The sequence below is a fragment of the Nerophis ophidion genome, linkage group LG10 (genome assembly GCF_033978795.1).
Source record: "Nerophis ophidion isolate RoL-2023_Sa linkage group LG10, RoL_Noph_v1.0, whole genome shotgun sequence".
NCBI lineage: Eukaryota > Metazoa > Chordata > Actinopteri > Syngnathiformes > Syngnathidae > Nerophis > Nerophis ophidion.
Window position 1 is genome coordinate 44,952,591 of NC_084620.1, and position 16,643 is coordinate 44,969,233.

At 38.6% G+C, this 16,643-nt stretch overlaps 1 protein-coding gene across 3 annotated transcripts in view; it reads right to left on the reverse strand.

The window, feature by feature from the left end:
- Positions 1-3,273: 3,273 nt before the first annotated feature.
- LOC133560884 (tetraspanin-5-like) overlaps positions 3,274-16,643 on the reverse strand; it is a 49,022-nt gene continuing 35,652 nt past the window's right edge. Inside the window, exons 9-11 of one of the 3 annotated variants that reach the window (XM_061913899.1) lie at positions 16,003-16,075; positions 15,666-15,706; positions 3,274-10,540 (exon numbers count right to left, since the gene is read on the reverse strand). In XM_061913899.1, the coding sequence (XP_061769883.1) occupies positions 16,009-16,075 (67 nt within the window). In that variant the 3' untranslated portion in view covers positions 3,274-10,540; positions 15,666-15,706; positions 16,003-16,008. The remainder of the gene's footprint in view (positions 10,541-15,665; positions 15,707-16,002; positions 16,076-16,643) is intronic. The other 2 variants (XM_061913901.1, XM_061913900.1) reach the window with 2 other exon arrangements.

Sequence of the window (16,643 nt, forward strand, 5' to 3'; positions counted from 1 at the left end):
ACATTTGAATTAATACATATTTTCTCATTAAAAAAGATATAAAAATTTATAGATATGCACCAATACAACACTGATATCGTGATACAGTTTTCAGCGGTATCACCCAGCCTTCCACAAAAAGTACTTCAAATTGGTGCTGGTATCGAATCCAAGGTTCCCTGGAATTAGTACTGTATGTCTTTTCCATGAAGTCCACACTGTTTTATTTTAGTACTTACTACTAGACAACAAGAAGTCATTCATGACAACAATAATACAAAATTCATCTGTACCAAACCGCATGTGTGTATACCTGCTGGTCTCTTGTATGCAGTGCTGCCACCTGCTGGTCTCTTGTATGCAGTGCTGCCACCTGCTGGTCTCTTGTATGCAGTGCTGCCACCTGCTGGTCTCTTGTATGCAGTGCTGCCATCTGCTGGTCTCTTGTATGCAGTGCTGCCATCTGCTGGTCTCTTGTATGCAGTGCTGCCATCTGCTGGTCTCTTGTATGCAGTGCTGCCACCTGCTGGTCTCTTGTATGCAGTGCTGCCATCTGCTGGTCTCTTGTATGCAGTGCTGCCATCTGCTGGTCTCTTGTATGCAGTGCTGCCATCTGCTGGTCTCTTGTATGCAGTGCTGCCACCTGCTGGTCTCTTGTATGCAGTGCTGCCACCTGCTGGTCTCTTGTATGCAGTGCTGCCACCTGCTGGTCTCTTGTATGCAGTGCTGCCACCTGCTGGTCTCTTGTATGCAGTGCTGCCATCTGCTGGTCTCTTGTATGCAGTGCTGCCATCTGCTGGTCTCTTGTATGCAGTGCTGCCATCTGCTGGTCTCTTGTATGCAGTGCTGCCACCTGCTGGTCTCTTGTATGCAGTGCTGCCACCTGCTGGTCTCTTGTATGCAGTGCTGCCATCTGCTGGTCTCTTGTATGCAGTGCTGCCATCTGCTGGTCTCTTGTATGCAGTGCTGCCATCTGCTGGTCTCTTGTATGCAATGCTGCCACCTGCTGGTCTTTTGTATGCAGGGCTGCCACCTGCTGGTCTTTTGTATGCAGGGCTGACATCTGCTGGTCTCTTGTATGCAGTGCTGACATCTGCTGGTCTCGTATGTAGTGCTGCCACCTGCTGGTCTCTTGTATGTAGTGCATTGATTGATTGATTGATTGATTGAAACTTAGATAGCACAGTTCAGTACATATTCCGTACAATTGCCCACTAAATGGTAACACCCCAATAAGTTTTTCAACTTGTTTAGGTCAGTGTCCACGTTAATCAATTTCATGTTTGGTTTAGGAGTTAGCCCTGCAACAAGTTTTTATTGCTTCAACTGCATTTTCTCCGGATTCTAAGAGTGTTAATGTCATATTAAGGTAAAAACTAGTTTTTGCGTTTGCAAACCTTATAAAAACCTCACAAACACACATGAATACAGGCACTATTAGACATATTGCATGTTTGATTTAGGAGTTATGCTTGAAGCTATTTTTTTTTTGCTTCAAACACGTTTTCTCCAGATTCTAAGAACGTTACTGTAAAAACATTTATTTTCTTTTTTATACCTTACAAAAGCACATTTCTAGTAAAACTCCCGAAGACACATTAATACAGGCATTATTAGATGTATTGGATGTTTGGTTTAGGAGTTATGCTTGAAACAACTTTGTATTGCTTCACACACATCTTTGGATTCTAAGAACATTATTGTCCTATTGAGTTAAAAAAGAAATTGTGTTTGCAAACCTTACAAAAAGCACACATTTCAAGTAAAACTCACAAATACATATTAGTACAGGCATCAATAGGCACATTTCATGTTTGGTTTAAGAATTATCCTTGAAACTATTTTATTGCTTTAAACAAATTTTGTCTGGATTCTAACAACATTACTGTGATATTGAGTAAAAAACAAATGTTTGCGTTTGCAAACCGCACATGTTTCTAGTAAAACTCACAAAGATACATTAATACAAGCATATTTCATGTTTGGTTTAGGAATTATCCTTGAAACATTTTTTTATTGCTTGCAACTCATTTTTTCCGGATTCTAAGAACATTACTGTCATATTTGAGTTAAAAACTAATTTTTGCGTTTGAAAACCTTACAAAAAGCACACATTTCTAGTAAAACTCCCTAAGATATATTAGTGCAGGCATTATTAGAAATATTGCATTATTGGTTTAGGAATTATCTTAGAAACATTGTTTTATTGCTTCATACGCGTTTTCTTCAGATTCTAAGAACATTACTGTCATATTGTGGTAAAAAAATGTATTTCTTTTTGAAATCTGACAAAAGCATGTTTTTTTATTTAAAATCACAAAGACACATGAATACAGGCATTATTAGACATATTGCATGTTTGGTTTAGGAGTTATCCTTGAAACAATTTTGTATTGCTTTAAACGCATCTTCTCTTTATTCTAAGAACTAGGGGTGTGGGAAAAAATCGATTCGAATACGTTGTGCGATTCAGAATAGATTCTCATTTTTTTTAAATCGATGTTTTTGTTTTTTTTAATCAATCCAACAAACCACTACACAGCAATACCGTAAGAATACAATCCAGTTCCAAAACCAAACCTGACCCAGCAACACTCAGAACTGTAATAAACAGAGCAATTGAGGAGACACAAACACAACACAGAACAAACCAAAAGTAGTGAAACAAAAATGAATATTATCAACAACAGTATCAATATTAGTTATAATTTCAGCATACCAGTGATTAAAAATCGCTCATTGACATTATCATTAGATATTTATAAAAATTAAAAAACGAACAATAGTGTCACAGTGGCTTACACTTGCATCGCATCTCATAAGCTTGACAACACACTCTTTTCCAATATTTTCACAAAAATAAAATAAGTCGAATTTTTGGTTCGTTTAATAGTTAAAACAAATTGTAAAAACTTTATAAGACATTGTCCTTTACAATTATAAAAGCAGGTTTTTTTTTTTTTATCTACTACTCTGCTTGCATGTCAGCAGACTGGGGTAGATCCTGCTGAAATCCTATGTATTGAATGAATACAGAATCGTTTTGAATTGGAAAAATATCGTTTTTGAATCGCGAATCGAAACGAAAAAAATCGATACATTATCGAATCGTGACCCCAAGAATCGATATTGAATCAAATGGTGGGACACCCAAAGATTCACAACCCTACTAAGAACATTACGGTCATATTGAGTCAAAAACAAATTTTTACGATTGCAAACCTTACAAAAGCTCATGTTTCAAGTAAAACTCACAAAAAGACATTAATGGGGTAAAAGAACACAGAACAAATGTTTGAAAATCAGCTTTTATTCCAAAAGCATTCAAATGTTTTGAACAATGCAATGGACAAAAGCATACAATAAGTAACAGTTTTCACGGGACATACTGTGTAACCCTAACAGTAACAACCAAAAACAAAAATTACAAATCAACAAACACAATGCAATTGTAACGTCATTTAACATTTCCAACAAAAAAACAAGCGCTCCAGGTTTACTTCAAGTGCGTGTAAGGGTGGTGATAAAAATATACAGATGATATTTCAATCAAACATTGATAAATTATTGGCTAATCATGAGTGCACAGCTACATACTGTATGGATTGAATGATTTAAAGAAATAAATACAACAAAACCAAAATATGAACACAAATGGGGAAGCCTTTGTTTATTTACACATTTATAAACAGTGCTACAACTTTAGGAAAATACTGAAGTGTTTCACTGACAAACACAAACATGAATTGTAAGAACATGGGCATGCGTCCCCATAAAGAAAACAATAAATGACAATAGTGTTTCTTAAAGGGGAACATTATCACCAGACGTATGTAAGCGTCAATATATACCTTGATGTTGCAGAAAAAGGACCATATATTTTTTCAAACGATTTCCGAACTCTAAAAGGGTGAATTTTGGCGAATTAAACGCCTTTCTGTTTATCCCTCTCTGAGCGACGACGTCAGAACGTGACGTCACATCGGTACTCAACGCCATTTTTACCTACCACATCACACGCATAGAGTCAAATCAGCTCTGTTATTTTCAGTTTTTTTGACTGTTTTGCGATACCTTGGAGACATCATGCCTCGTCGGTGTGTTGTCGGAGGGTGTAACAACACGATCAGGGACGGATTCAAGTTGATTTACGTAGAATGTGCATCAATTAGCGCGGCATGCTAATCGATGCTAACATGCTATGTAGGCTAGCTGTGTATACATATTGCAGCATTACGCCTCATTTCTAGCTATATTAACATCCAGCCTTTCCCTCCATCCGCATTTAATGCCAAACAAACACTTACCAATCGACAGATTTAAGTTACTCCAGTGTCAAGAGATGCGAAAGTCCCTCGTTTTTTTTTTACCGGCGATGCTACGACAGAGATGGCACAGAGATGACAAGAATGTCTGGATAGCAGATGCATTCCCAGCGATAAAGTCAACGAAATCACAAAGGTGACTTTTGTTGATGTTATTATGTGCTAATCAGACATATTTGGTCACGGCATGACTGCCAGCTAATCGATGCTAACATGCTATTTAGGCTACCTGTATGTACATTTGAAACTATATTTACATCTAGCGTCTCCTTCCACCCACATTTAATGCGAAACAAACACTTGCCAATCAACGGATTTAAGTTGATCCCGTGTCAATGCGAAAGTCCTGATCGGTTGGTCTGCACATTTTACCGGCGATGCTAACGCAGACATGCATGCCCGAATAGCGTCAATAGCTATTCCCTCAATAGCTTCAGTTTCTTCTTCAATTTCGTTTTCGCTATCTGCCTCCATACTCCAACCATCTGTTTCAATACATGCATAATCTGTTGAATCGCTTAAGCCGCTAAAATCCGAGTCTGAATCCGAGCTAATGTCGCTATAATTTGCTGTGCTATAAGCCACTTGGAACTGATTTTTATTATTTAACTGGCACGTCCACACATAGAGCCCTATGGGTGCTTGAACCCCTGCCCTGTCCTAAAAAGTGCCCTCTGCCTGTGTGTGTGTGTTTTTTTTTTTTTTTTCTTTAAACAACATTAATAAATTCCTGTTGGGATGTAAAAAAACAAAACAAAACAAAAAACAGCGGTACAAAAACTCCACGTCTTGTTGTAATACCGGGTTGTTTGAGCCTGCCGCTTCCGACAGAGAGAGAGAGAGAGGGCGAGTGAGTGAGTGAGAGAGAGGAGAGAGAGCCAACTGCGTCCCTGAGGACACGTGACAGTGGAGGTACTTGAACCTGTGAGTTATGGTCTACTCGCCGTCCACTTATTCAGCATCTAATATGGGTAATATTTCAGAACAACGCTGTATTATTCTATTATTCAATGTGTCAGCTTCTGTTTTTGCCGGACGTCGGAGCACAGCGCATCAACTGAGCACGGCACATCAATTCCGCACAGAGCAGAGCAGGTCGTGCGGGACAGGAAGTAGTGTACAAAATACAAAAACAAACACCGGGTTAATTTTCTAAATAAAATGCACTGTGTTTACGGCGGATCACATTTCTCTCACAGTAGAGGTTTAGATATAAAGTTGTATTGCGTTTCAGTTGTTTAAGTCTGAGCATTAAGTGAGAAAGACCGTAAGTTACAACTTGATGGTGTTTATATCAAGTTAAGGGAAGAAGGACAGATTTTCACATTTAAGTTTTTTCCATTTGGGTATTTATTTATTTAATTTTTTCGAAGTTCATGTTGCACTGTTCAATGTTCAATATTAAAGTGCTTATCTTTAACAATAAATAGCCTAACAATAAACCAGTGTTTTGTTGCTTTTCATGTCTTCCAGGCCTATTATAATGTGAATTAACTCATTATGACAATAATATGTTGACACAAAAGAAATGGCAATCACTTTTATCTACAAAGGACACACAGCTAAGTAGTTAGCTTCCTATTAGCAAATTTAATTTTACATTAATTTCCATATTGTGTAAAGGACCAGAAAAAAACATTTCCTGCTCTTTTCTGACGTTGAGCCCCTGCACCTCTATAATCATGTGCACGTCCCTGGGTTTTAACCCTTCTGAAATTGTGATAATGTTCCCCTTTAAATTTTCGTCACGACTTTTGTGAGCGTGAGACTGGTGGGTGTGTAGATTCATGTTTGTGCCAGTGTTTCATTTAAGACCTCCACATGAGACGACAACAAGCGTCTTCAAGCTTGACAAAGTTGTGACATTCCCCATTCTGGTCACATTCACATTTGGCATGTGTGTATTTGAGATCTCAACATGCGCCATCTTTGTTACTGTATCCAACATCTCGACTTTTGAGTTTCACCTTTTTTGTGTGGGGAGAACAGTGTTTTGAAGTGTGTTCAAAATTCTGACATTTCACTGTGGAAAACACCAGTCCGGGTTTTCTTCCCACGTTAACACGTTACGGGTTTGTGAAGCGTCCCACATCTTGACGTGGAAAAAAATATATCATCAGTCATTTACGTGCAGGACTTCAGAATTGTTGAAGGCCGATAAGTCACTGATGACGTTGTTTCCTCGTCATAAATAAAAACACATGCATGTCTAAAAGTCTCATCTCCATGCTCAAAAACTTTGAAGAAAAATGCAAAGCGTGTTTTCACAAAATGCCAGCGAAAAGGTCCTGCACCAATTTTTGCCTTGATAAGGGTCTAACTTGACAGGAAGTACAACACCTGATTTTCGGATGAATCGCAAATCTTACTTGTAACAATTCTTAATTAAAAAGATTTAAAAAAAAAAAAAAAAAAAAATACGCCCAGCCATTCTGACTAATCATATTGTTGATGTAGATCAGGGATATCAAAGTCAAGAACCGCGGGCCGGACTTGGCCCGCGAATTAATTATCTATGGCCCTCGGGATGATATTTGATCGGTATTAGAACCGGCCCGCGTGTTTTGATGACCCCATCAAGTCATCAAAATGGGGTTCCACAGTACATTTCTGGGGTCCCACTTTTTTGTTAGCGTTTTGAAAACTAATGATAAATGTATGCATTATCCTGTTATATCTCACATTCTATATTGTGTTTTGGAAAAAGGCTGTCAAACATTAATTAATTCACAAAACAAATTAAACAAAAGAATAACATTTTTTATGCATATGTAAAAGTTATAAACATTCATTCACTTTCTTCTTTCCTTCATGGATCTAAACTTTACCGCTTTTTTTCTATATTTTCATTGTAATATTTTCAGAATGTGTTTGTTCTATTTTTGGCCAAAGTAAGACGAAAGAAAACAATCTGAAGTTGTCTTTATTTTTTTGTTTTAAAGCCATGAGTTTAATAGTCAGGCCCGCTTGTCCACAGATTTTCCTACATGTGGCCCCTGAGCTAAAATGAGTTTGACACCCCTGACGTAGATGATCTATATCTGCTGTACAGATTTACTTTAGAAAAGAGAAGTGTTGGATACTTTTTCTGTTGCCTTATATGCATACTTGCCAACCTTGAGACCTCCAAATTCGTGTAAATATTTTCAACCTCATATATATATATACATATACATACATACATATATATATATATATGTGTATATACATATATGTGTGTGTATATATATATATATATATATATATATATATATATATATATATATATATATATATATATATATATAAATAAAGTAATCAGTTCATGAATGAGTATATTGTTCGGCCACCGTGTTCAATAGAAAAAGCTGATCTAAAAAAATTTGCAGGCAGAATACCCCTTCTCCTTCGAGCTGTCTTGGATGAACTGAAATAATTTTTTCCAATCATTTTGGAACTTGCCAGCGTACTTCTTCTTCTTACTCGTCGTACCCATGTCTCTTCTTCGTTCTTCTGCTTTGTCTCTGTTATGTTGTCGGCCATTACTACTGGCTGTAGTTTTGGTGCAATGCATGATGGGAATCCGGATGTTGTGTGTCAGTGTATTAACGTGCCAGCTGGAATAAACACACGCTAAGAAATAGCTCTGTGCCAGCCTACTTTATGGGTTACAGATAAACCTATGGATAACGGAGACATATATAATAGTCTCCTTTTCAGGTGAGAGAGGACGCTAAAGGTAGTGCCTTTAAGGCCCGCCCCTAATATTGTTGTCCGGGTGGAAATCAGGAGAAACTAAGGAGGATGGTTCCCCCGGGATATTTTCGGGAGGGGCACGGAAATTGGGGAGGGTTGGCAAGTATGCCTATTTGTATTTGACTTTATTGAAAATTTGGGTAGAATTTTATTCAACAAAACCCGTATTTTGAAAAAGTATCGATCAGAGCTGTTCTGTATTTAAATCGTATAACTATGGCCCCGGGAGGGCGGTGGAAGAGTGGCCGTGCACAACGCGAGGGTCCCTGGTTCAATCCCCACCTAGTACCAACCTCGTCACGTCCGTTGCGTCCTGAGCAAGACACTTCACCCTTGCTCCTGATGGGTGCTGGTTAGCGCCTTGCATGGCAGCTCCCTCCATCAGTGTGTGAATGTGTGTGTGTGAATGGGTAAATGTGGAAGTAGTGTCAAAGCGCTTTGAGTACCTTGTAGGTAGAAAAGCGCTATACGAGTACAACCAATTTACCATTTATCTGGCACGTAATTTTACTAAAAAGTATTGGTTTTATATTGAGAATCATTATGAATCGGGAAATGTTTTAGAATCGAGAATCAATTCTAAATCGAATTGTTACCCTCAAGAATAGAATCGTGTGGCGCCCAAAGATTCACCACCCTACTAACCGGGTGAGATTTTCAGAATTATACGTAATAATATGCTACTTAACCATGTTAAAAGCACACAAATCAAGAAAAAGAAGACAAATCCAAGCAAGTCCAACTCTCCTTTTCTACTCTACTTGGATGTCCTGGCCCACATTACAATTGTCTCAAGGATGTGTCAGCGTGACGAGTCGACGTCAGAAAATAAACGCCATTGTGCCTCGTAAAGGGGAACATTATCACCAAACCTATGCAAGCGCCAATATGTATACCTTGATGTTGCAGAAAAAAGACCATGTATTTTTTAACCGATTTCCGAACTCTAAATGGGTGGATTTTGGCAAATTAAACGCCTTTCTGTTTATCGGTCTTTTAGCGAAGACGTCAGAACGTGACGTCACCGAGGTAATACACCCGCCATTTTCATTTTCACATTACAAACACCGGGTCTCAGCTCTGTTATTTTCCGTTTTTTCGACTATTTTTTGGAACCTTGGAGACATCATGCCTCGTCGGTGTGTTTTAGGAGGGTGTAACAACACTAACAGGGAGGGATTCAAGAAATCTGCCGCCAGACCCCCATTGAATTTGCCAGAGTGTCTGCCAGCGATGCTAAGACAGACATGGCACAGAGATGTATGGATAACCTGCAGATGCATTTGCAACGATTAAGTCAACGAAATCACAAAGGTGAGTTTTGTTGATGTTGTTGACTTATGTGCTAATCAGACATATTTGGTCACGGCATGACTGCCAGCTAATCGGTCCTAACATGCTACGCCAATCGATGCTAACATGCTATTTACGCTAGCTGTATGTACATTTGAATACTAGATACCCACATTTAATGCGAAACAAACACTTACCAATCGACGGATTTAAGTTGCTCCAGTGTCACAAGATGCGAAAGTCCTGATTGTTTGGTCCGCACATTTTACCAGCGATGCTAATAGGGCAGCCATGCTATGGGCCACTTCATTAGGTACACCCATTTTATGGCCGAATAGTGTCAATAGCTATTCGCTCAATAGCTTCAATTTCTTCTTCAATTTCGTTTTCGCTATCTGCCTCCATACTCCGACCATCTGTTTCAATACATGCGTAATCTGTTGAATCGCTTAAGCCGCTGAAATCCGAGTCTGAATCCGAGCTAATGTCGCTATATCTTGCTGTGGTAACAGCCATGTTGTTTGTATTGGCAGCCCTGTATGACGTCACAGGGAAATGGACGGGTGGATATAGCGATGGTGAAAATCAGGCACTTTGAAGCAGTTTTTCGGGATATTCCGGGAGGTGTAAAAATTTGAAAAAAACTTCGAAAAATAAAACAAGCCACTGGGAACTTATTTTTATTGTTTTTAACCCTTTTGAAATTGTGATAATGTTCCCCTTTAAGGCCGACTGGTCTGTGCAAGCCCTGGTGCAAACACATCACACAATTACTCCAAAGGTTGGAATGGAAATGTTGCACAGTCTCTTTAATTGGCATGGATCTGATTGACTTTTACCAAAATGGTCTGGTTCGATTTCTCCCGCAAAAAACTTAAATGTTGAAAAGGTCAAACAAGTAACGAAAGAAGACGGTTAACTGTGTTTTGTCCCGAGACTCTCTGGCACACCAGAGCAAGTGATCCGTACCACGGCGCTGAATAGCATTCAGTCGTACGGCAAACACAAGAATTCCTCCACAGTGGAATGGCAAAAACACAACTATGTTATCAGCATGAAGATCATTTCATCTTAAAACATGTTACAATCTGCGTGTAGTGCATTGGGATCCATACTTGTCGCGGTGTAGGTGAGCAGTGGAGTCATCCGTCCTGCTCTTGACGTCCTCATGGAGGCCTCAAGTGCAGGAGCTGAGTTCGTAAAATCCGCTTAACCAAGACAAAAAAAAAGAAAAAAATCCTTCAGCAATTTTTTTTTCCTTCGTCTTAAAAAGTGCTCTTCAAAGGTGTTTTTATATTATCGTATCTGTTTAACATTTTGGTAAATTTTTTTGTGGCTATAAGAAATAGTGCCCCGTTAACTGGATAACACTTCAAAAAGTCTAACTGTACCTGAGATTTTAAAAAATATGCTATCTCTTGAAGTTAAACAAAGTGTGAGTTAATAACAGTACTATACTTAAATAATATTTCTACAGGTTGGACAAAACTCAGATTTTTGTGCAAAACACATCATTAGGCATGGGTACAGAATTTAGTTCTTCTATAGGTACTACTGGGTAACAATTAGCGTAAAACCAAACGGTACCACATTTTGATACACTTGTCGGGCAATCGAGCACTCAAAAACTCATAGCGGACTCAAACGGGCACCCTCGAGGTAGTGTTGCCATTTTTTCATGTCAAAAAATTAAAGGAAGCATGCCCGATAGAAAGCGCTTTAGCTTGATACTAATTTACATAGGCTATGGCATAAACATACTACTCATTAGCATCAGTAATTTTACATGGCAAATTCAACAATTCCAAATTTGGTAATTAAAACCACAACTAAGCTGCATGTTACATTCAAAACAGCTGGTGTGTAAAAAGTACAATACTTACAGTATAAACACTTTGTAGGCTCAACTGAAAGACAAATTTCCTGACTACAGAAACATGCTGAAGACAAACCGAAATGAATGCAAACTTGCTGTGATATATCCACTCAAAGAGAAATTTATCTGGAGTTTTGCTGGCTTTATTTACAAGGTCCTGACAATTTCATTGTTCTCATTTATAGTCTGTACACTATCGCCACCCAGTGTCCTGGAATTATGAATGCACGCAACGTCTACAATGTAATAGTTACAGATGAGACTGGAAGAAAACAATACATAACTGGACAGCACAGTATGAAATTTTAGCGTATTTTCCGGACTATTGGGCGCTCCGGATTATGAAGCGCACTGCCGATGAATGGTCTATTTTAGATCTGTTTTCATATATAAGGCGCACTGGATTATAGGGCGCATTAAAGGAGTCATATTAATTTCAATTTTATTTTATAACATTGCAATGTTACTATCAATTTACCATATTTTCCGGACCATAGGGCGCACCGGATTATAAGGCACGCTGCCGATTAGCGGGTCTATTCAGGTCTATTTTCATACAAAAGGCGCACCGGATTATAAAGCGCATTAAAGACACTCCCTTGTGGTGTACATAACATGTAATGGTGGTTGTTTGGTCAAAATGTTGCAGAAATGATGTTCTACAAATCATCTTCTAGCATCTTCTGACAGTCGCTTCCGGATGCGCCGTTTTGTATGATTTAAGTGGCTCACCTTCGGCAGTATCTTCTCCCCGTCATATTTGTTGTAGCGTGCAAGGACAGGAGTGGAAGAAGTGTCAAAAGATGGAGCAAACTGATTTAATGACATTCAGACTTTACTTCAATCAATAACGAAGCCGCATCTCCTTATTGGGAAACAACTCAGGAATTGTGTCCCGTGAAAAACAATCCGACCAGAACTCTCTAATGACTAAAGTTCCTTGGGTAAATAATGTAAACTCACTACACCGGTATGTTTTAGCGCTTTCATGGCGAATTTACTGACAGATATAAGTAAGAACTTTACACTACTTTATATTAGAAATGGCAACAGCAAAGGATGAATGTCCCATAATAAAAACAAAAAAAATAGAGAGAAAAATAAGAAGTTTATCGACTACAAGGTCGCACGGACTACAAAGGCTGACGCGCGCAATTTTTCAAGATTTATGCAGATCGCAATTACAGATTAGCAGATACCTGAAGATAAGCAAAGTTGCTTTTGCAAAATATTGCGAAACATAACACCAGATAATGTCTTACCTTATACACAGATCAAAATAATATTCGTATGTTTAATCAATCAAGCGGTTCGGCTTCATAGCCTACCAAACTCGTGCTAAAACATTTTGATAGTTTTTGAGCGCTGTGCTATATTTTCAATGGAAAATACAGCACAAAAAGAGCCACATTGCCATCATATTACACTCTACACGTATCTCTTTTGTTTGACTGCCATCTACTGGTCACACTTATCATTACACCACGTACCAACAAAAATGCTTTGAGGACTGTAGGCAAAACCAGAATTATTCCGTAAATCACTAAAGAAAAAAAACGATTTTAAATGCGCCTTACAGTCCGGAAAATAAGGTAAATATAAAAACATTTAGTACCGCACGAACACACACAAAACACAGAAAATTGGTACTGTTATCGATTGACAGGTACCGGGAATCGATGCTGTATCAGTTCAATTGCGAAAGGTACCCATCCCTATGGGTCAGAGAACAGTCTGGGTCGCAATAAAAATGTGTTCGTCGTAGGTCTGGGCGATATGGCATTTTATTAATATCTCAATATTGTTGGGCCATATCACGATACACGATATATATCTCAATATTTTTGCCTTAGCCTTAAATGAACACTTAATGCATATACCGTATTTTTCGGACAATAAGTCGCAATTTTTTTTTCATAGTTTGGCCGGGGGTGCGACATATACTCCGGAGCGACTTATGTGTGAAATTATTAACACATTACCGTAAAATATCAAATAATATTATTTATCTCATTCGCAGAGGAGACGAAGAAAATGTCAGCAATCGTCACACACACACGTCAGCTATCGTCACATACACGTCAACCAATAAGAACTCGGCGGGGGAAGGTCATGGCAGAAGTGCATTGTGGGTCATGGAATGCTAACTGCTATATGCTACTGCCGTAGCTATTAAAATTGATCATTTCATCTTTGGCGGTAACTTAGAAAAACTGAGAAGGGCTAAACAAAAATGGCACCGAAAAGGAAATCATGTACTGCAGATTACAAGCTGGATGTAGTGAAATATGCAGCAGAAAACAACAAGAGGAAGCGGTGCACACCTTTGGAGTTGGCAGAGTTGTTTAGAAGCAACATCGAGGAAGAAGATTTCATCGGATTTATCGATTAGGAGTGACAGATTGTTTGGTAAACGTGTAGCATGTTCTATATGTTAGTTATTTGAATGACTCTTACCATAATATGTTACGTTAACATACCAGGCACCTTCTCAGTTGGTTATTTATGCGTCATATAACGTACACTTATTCAGCCTGTTGTTCACTATTTATTTATTTTAAATTGCCTTTCAAATGTCTATTCTTGGTGTTGGATTGTATCAAATAAATTTCTCCCAAAAATGCGACTTATACTCCAGTGCGGCGTATAAATGTTTTTATCCTTCTTTATTATGCATTTTGGGCCGGTGCGACGTATACTCCAGAGCGATTTATAATCCGAAAAATACTGTAATCACACCAGTATGATGATTCTATGTGTCTACATTAAAACATTATTGTTCATACTGCATTAATATATACTCATTTTAAACTTTCATGCAGAGGGCAATCCCAACTAAGTCAATTGACCAAAACTGTGTTTATTAAACAGTTATTAAGCAGTGGCACATTCATTTAATTTCCAAAACAAAGTGCAAGATTGTCAGAGTCATTTTAAAACAAGCAATTAGTGCACTTTTGTGCATGATGTCACTATGATGACTTATCAAAACAACACAAAATTAAAGTGCACTTTTTGTACAGAGCGCCACTACAATAGTTTACAACAAATAAAGTGCACTTTTGTGCATGATGTCACGCAAGATATTTCAAGAACGGTCAAATACAAATGAGCTGCATAATAGGAAATCAAACGGTGTACGTCCTTCGTTCTGTGGTAGGTTTCTGCGGACGTTAACTCCTTCTGTTGATTTTTTTTTCATACAGTGTTGATCTGGAAATTGTTGCTTCTGCATTAAGTGGGTGTGGCACCAAACGGAGATGTTGACATGCACAGTTTCAAGCACTCTTCATTCTCTAGCACAGGGGTAGGGAATCTATGGCTCTAGAGCCAGACCTGGCTCTTTTGATGACTGCACCTGGCTCCAGATAAATCTTAGCTGACATTGCTTAACACGGTAAGTAATTAATAGTTCCGCTGGTAATCACAGTGTCAAAAATAACGTTCAAAATATAAAACATTCTCATGCATTTTAATCCATCCATCCGGTTCCTACCGCAACTGTTCAAGAAGTCGCATTACCGGTAAAAATTATTTTATTTATCGTTGGTTTGCTTCAGAATAACAATGTTATTAAAACGTATAAGAGACTTATAATACTCTAGAAATGTTGGTCTTACTTAAAACTGCACACATTTACTTGTATTCAGTGTTAAAAAAATATATTATATGGCTCTCACAGAAATACTTTTTAAAATATTTGGCTTGTATGGCTCTCTCAGCCAAAAAGGTTCCCGACCCCTGCTCTAGCGGGTGACTTTGCAAATGATTCTAAATATCAGCAGTGCTGCTACTTTTTGTTACAACGCTTTTGCCGCATAATTGTTCAACATGTTCCCGCTTGAAGCCAAACCACCCCCAGACGATACACTCCGTGCTGTTTTTCTTGGTAATTAATTCTTCCTTCATTTGTTACCAGATTCGCACCTTCTCCCATGTAGCTACCTCTCTGCTCTGGGAGGGCGTGTGACATTGCACACGTGACGCATGTAAGAAGGTGCGCTTGTTTATGTCTCTGTGAGAAGGAAAGACAAGAACGAGTGGGAAAAGCATGCAGTGTAATGCCCGCAGCTAAAAGCAACTGTGTGAGAATATACACTCGAATATCACGATATGGTCATTTTCTATATCGAACAGAAACAAACCCACGATATATCGAGTTTATCGATAATATCGCCCAGCTCTAGTTTGTCGCTAAAAGTACTTCAGATATCAACATGGACCAAACACTATATCTCTATTGTCAATTTCAACCATCCATCCATCCATTTTCTACAGCTTATTCCCTTTGGGTCGCGGGGGGCGCTGGTGCCTATCTCAGCTTCAATCGGGCGGAAGGCGGAGTACACCCTGGACGAGTGGCCACCTCATCACAGGGTCAACACAAATAGACAGACAACATTCACACTCACATTCAACCAAATTCTGGAATTTTGGGGGAAAAATTGCCTGCTTACCTGTTCAAAATAAAGTGCTGTTTCTTCTTTAGGTAAAGAAACTAGTAGAGAAAGACAGATATAATGAGTAAACACTGGAACTTACAGCCCCCCAGTCTACTACGTACAATTCTACAAATTCTAGCACTAAATCGACACAAAGTCGAAGCAGGAACAGGAATATCATATTCATTTTATGTATTGCTACTTCATCTTGCCCTTTAACGCACTGATGCCAGCGCTACCACAAAACATTCCTAATTTAATAGCTTAATATTACTACAACACAACAAACAAGACACAGCACAAGTAAGCGAAAGCTATTAGGATTTCTACCACCCACTAACTAACTACGCACAATGTCTCACGCATAGTACGCTTTCTTGCTCGTGGGCAGTTGTGGTTGTCGCACCGAGAGGGTGGGGGGCACCCTGATGGAGTAACAATAAACGCATTACAATTCAGAAGATCAATGCTAAAATGCCGTAACTTGACAACAGTGCACACAAATGTGTCACTAACACCTTGTATTTGTATATCGCACCTGTACTTTAAATTGTGACTTTAATCTTGCTGTGTCATTTTAATTGTGGATGTAAAACGTGCCTTAGCAGGACCACAGATGGAATGAGCATGGTGCTTAATTAGGAGCAGCCATCTTTTTAGTTGTCCTTTAAACAAAATGAACAGAAACTGCAAAATAATTTGACGTAAACCAGATGCCATCGTAAAAATAGCACATAACCGCAAGCATCACAGCTACTGACTAGCGTGACAATAGACAATGTAGCACCTTGTATTTGTATGTTGCACCTGCATTTTAAATTTTAACTTTAATATTATATATTTTTAATCTTGTTGTGTCATTTTGATTGTGGATGCTAACCGTGCCTTAAAAGGACCACAGGTGGAAATTAGCATGGTGCTAAATTTGGAGTAGCTATCTTTTTAATTGTCCTTTAAACCAGTGGTTCCCAACCTTTTTTCAGTAATGTACCC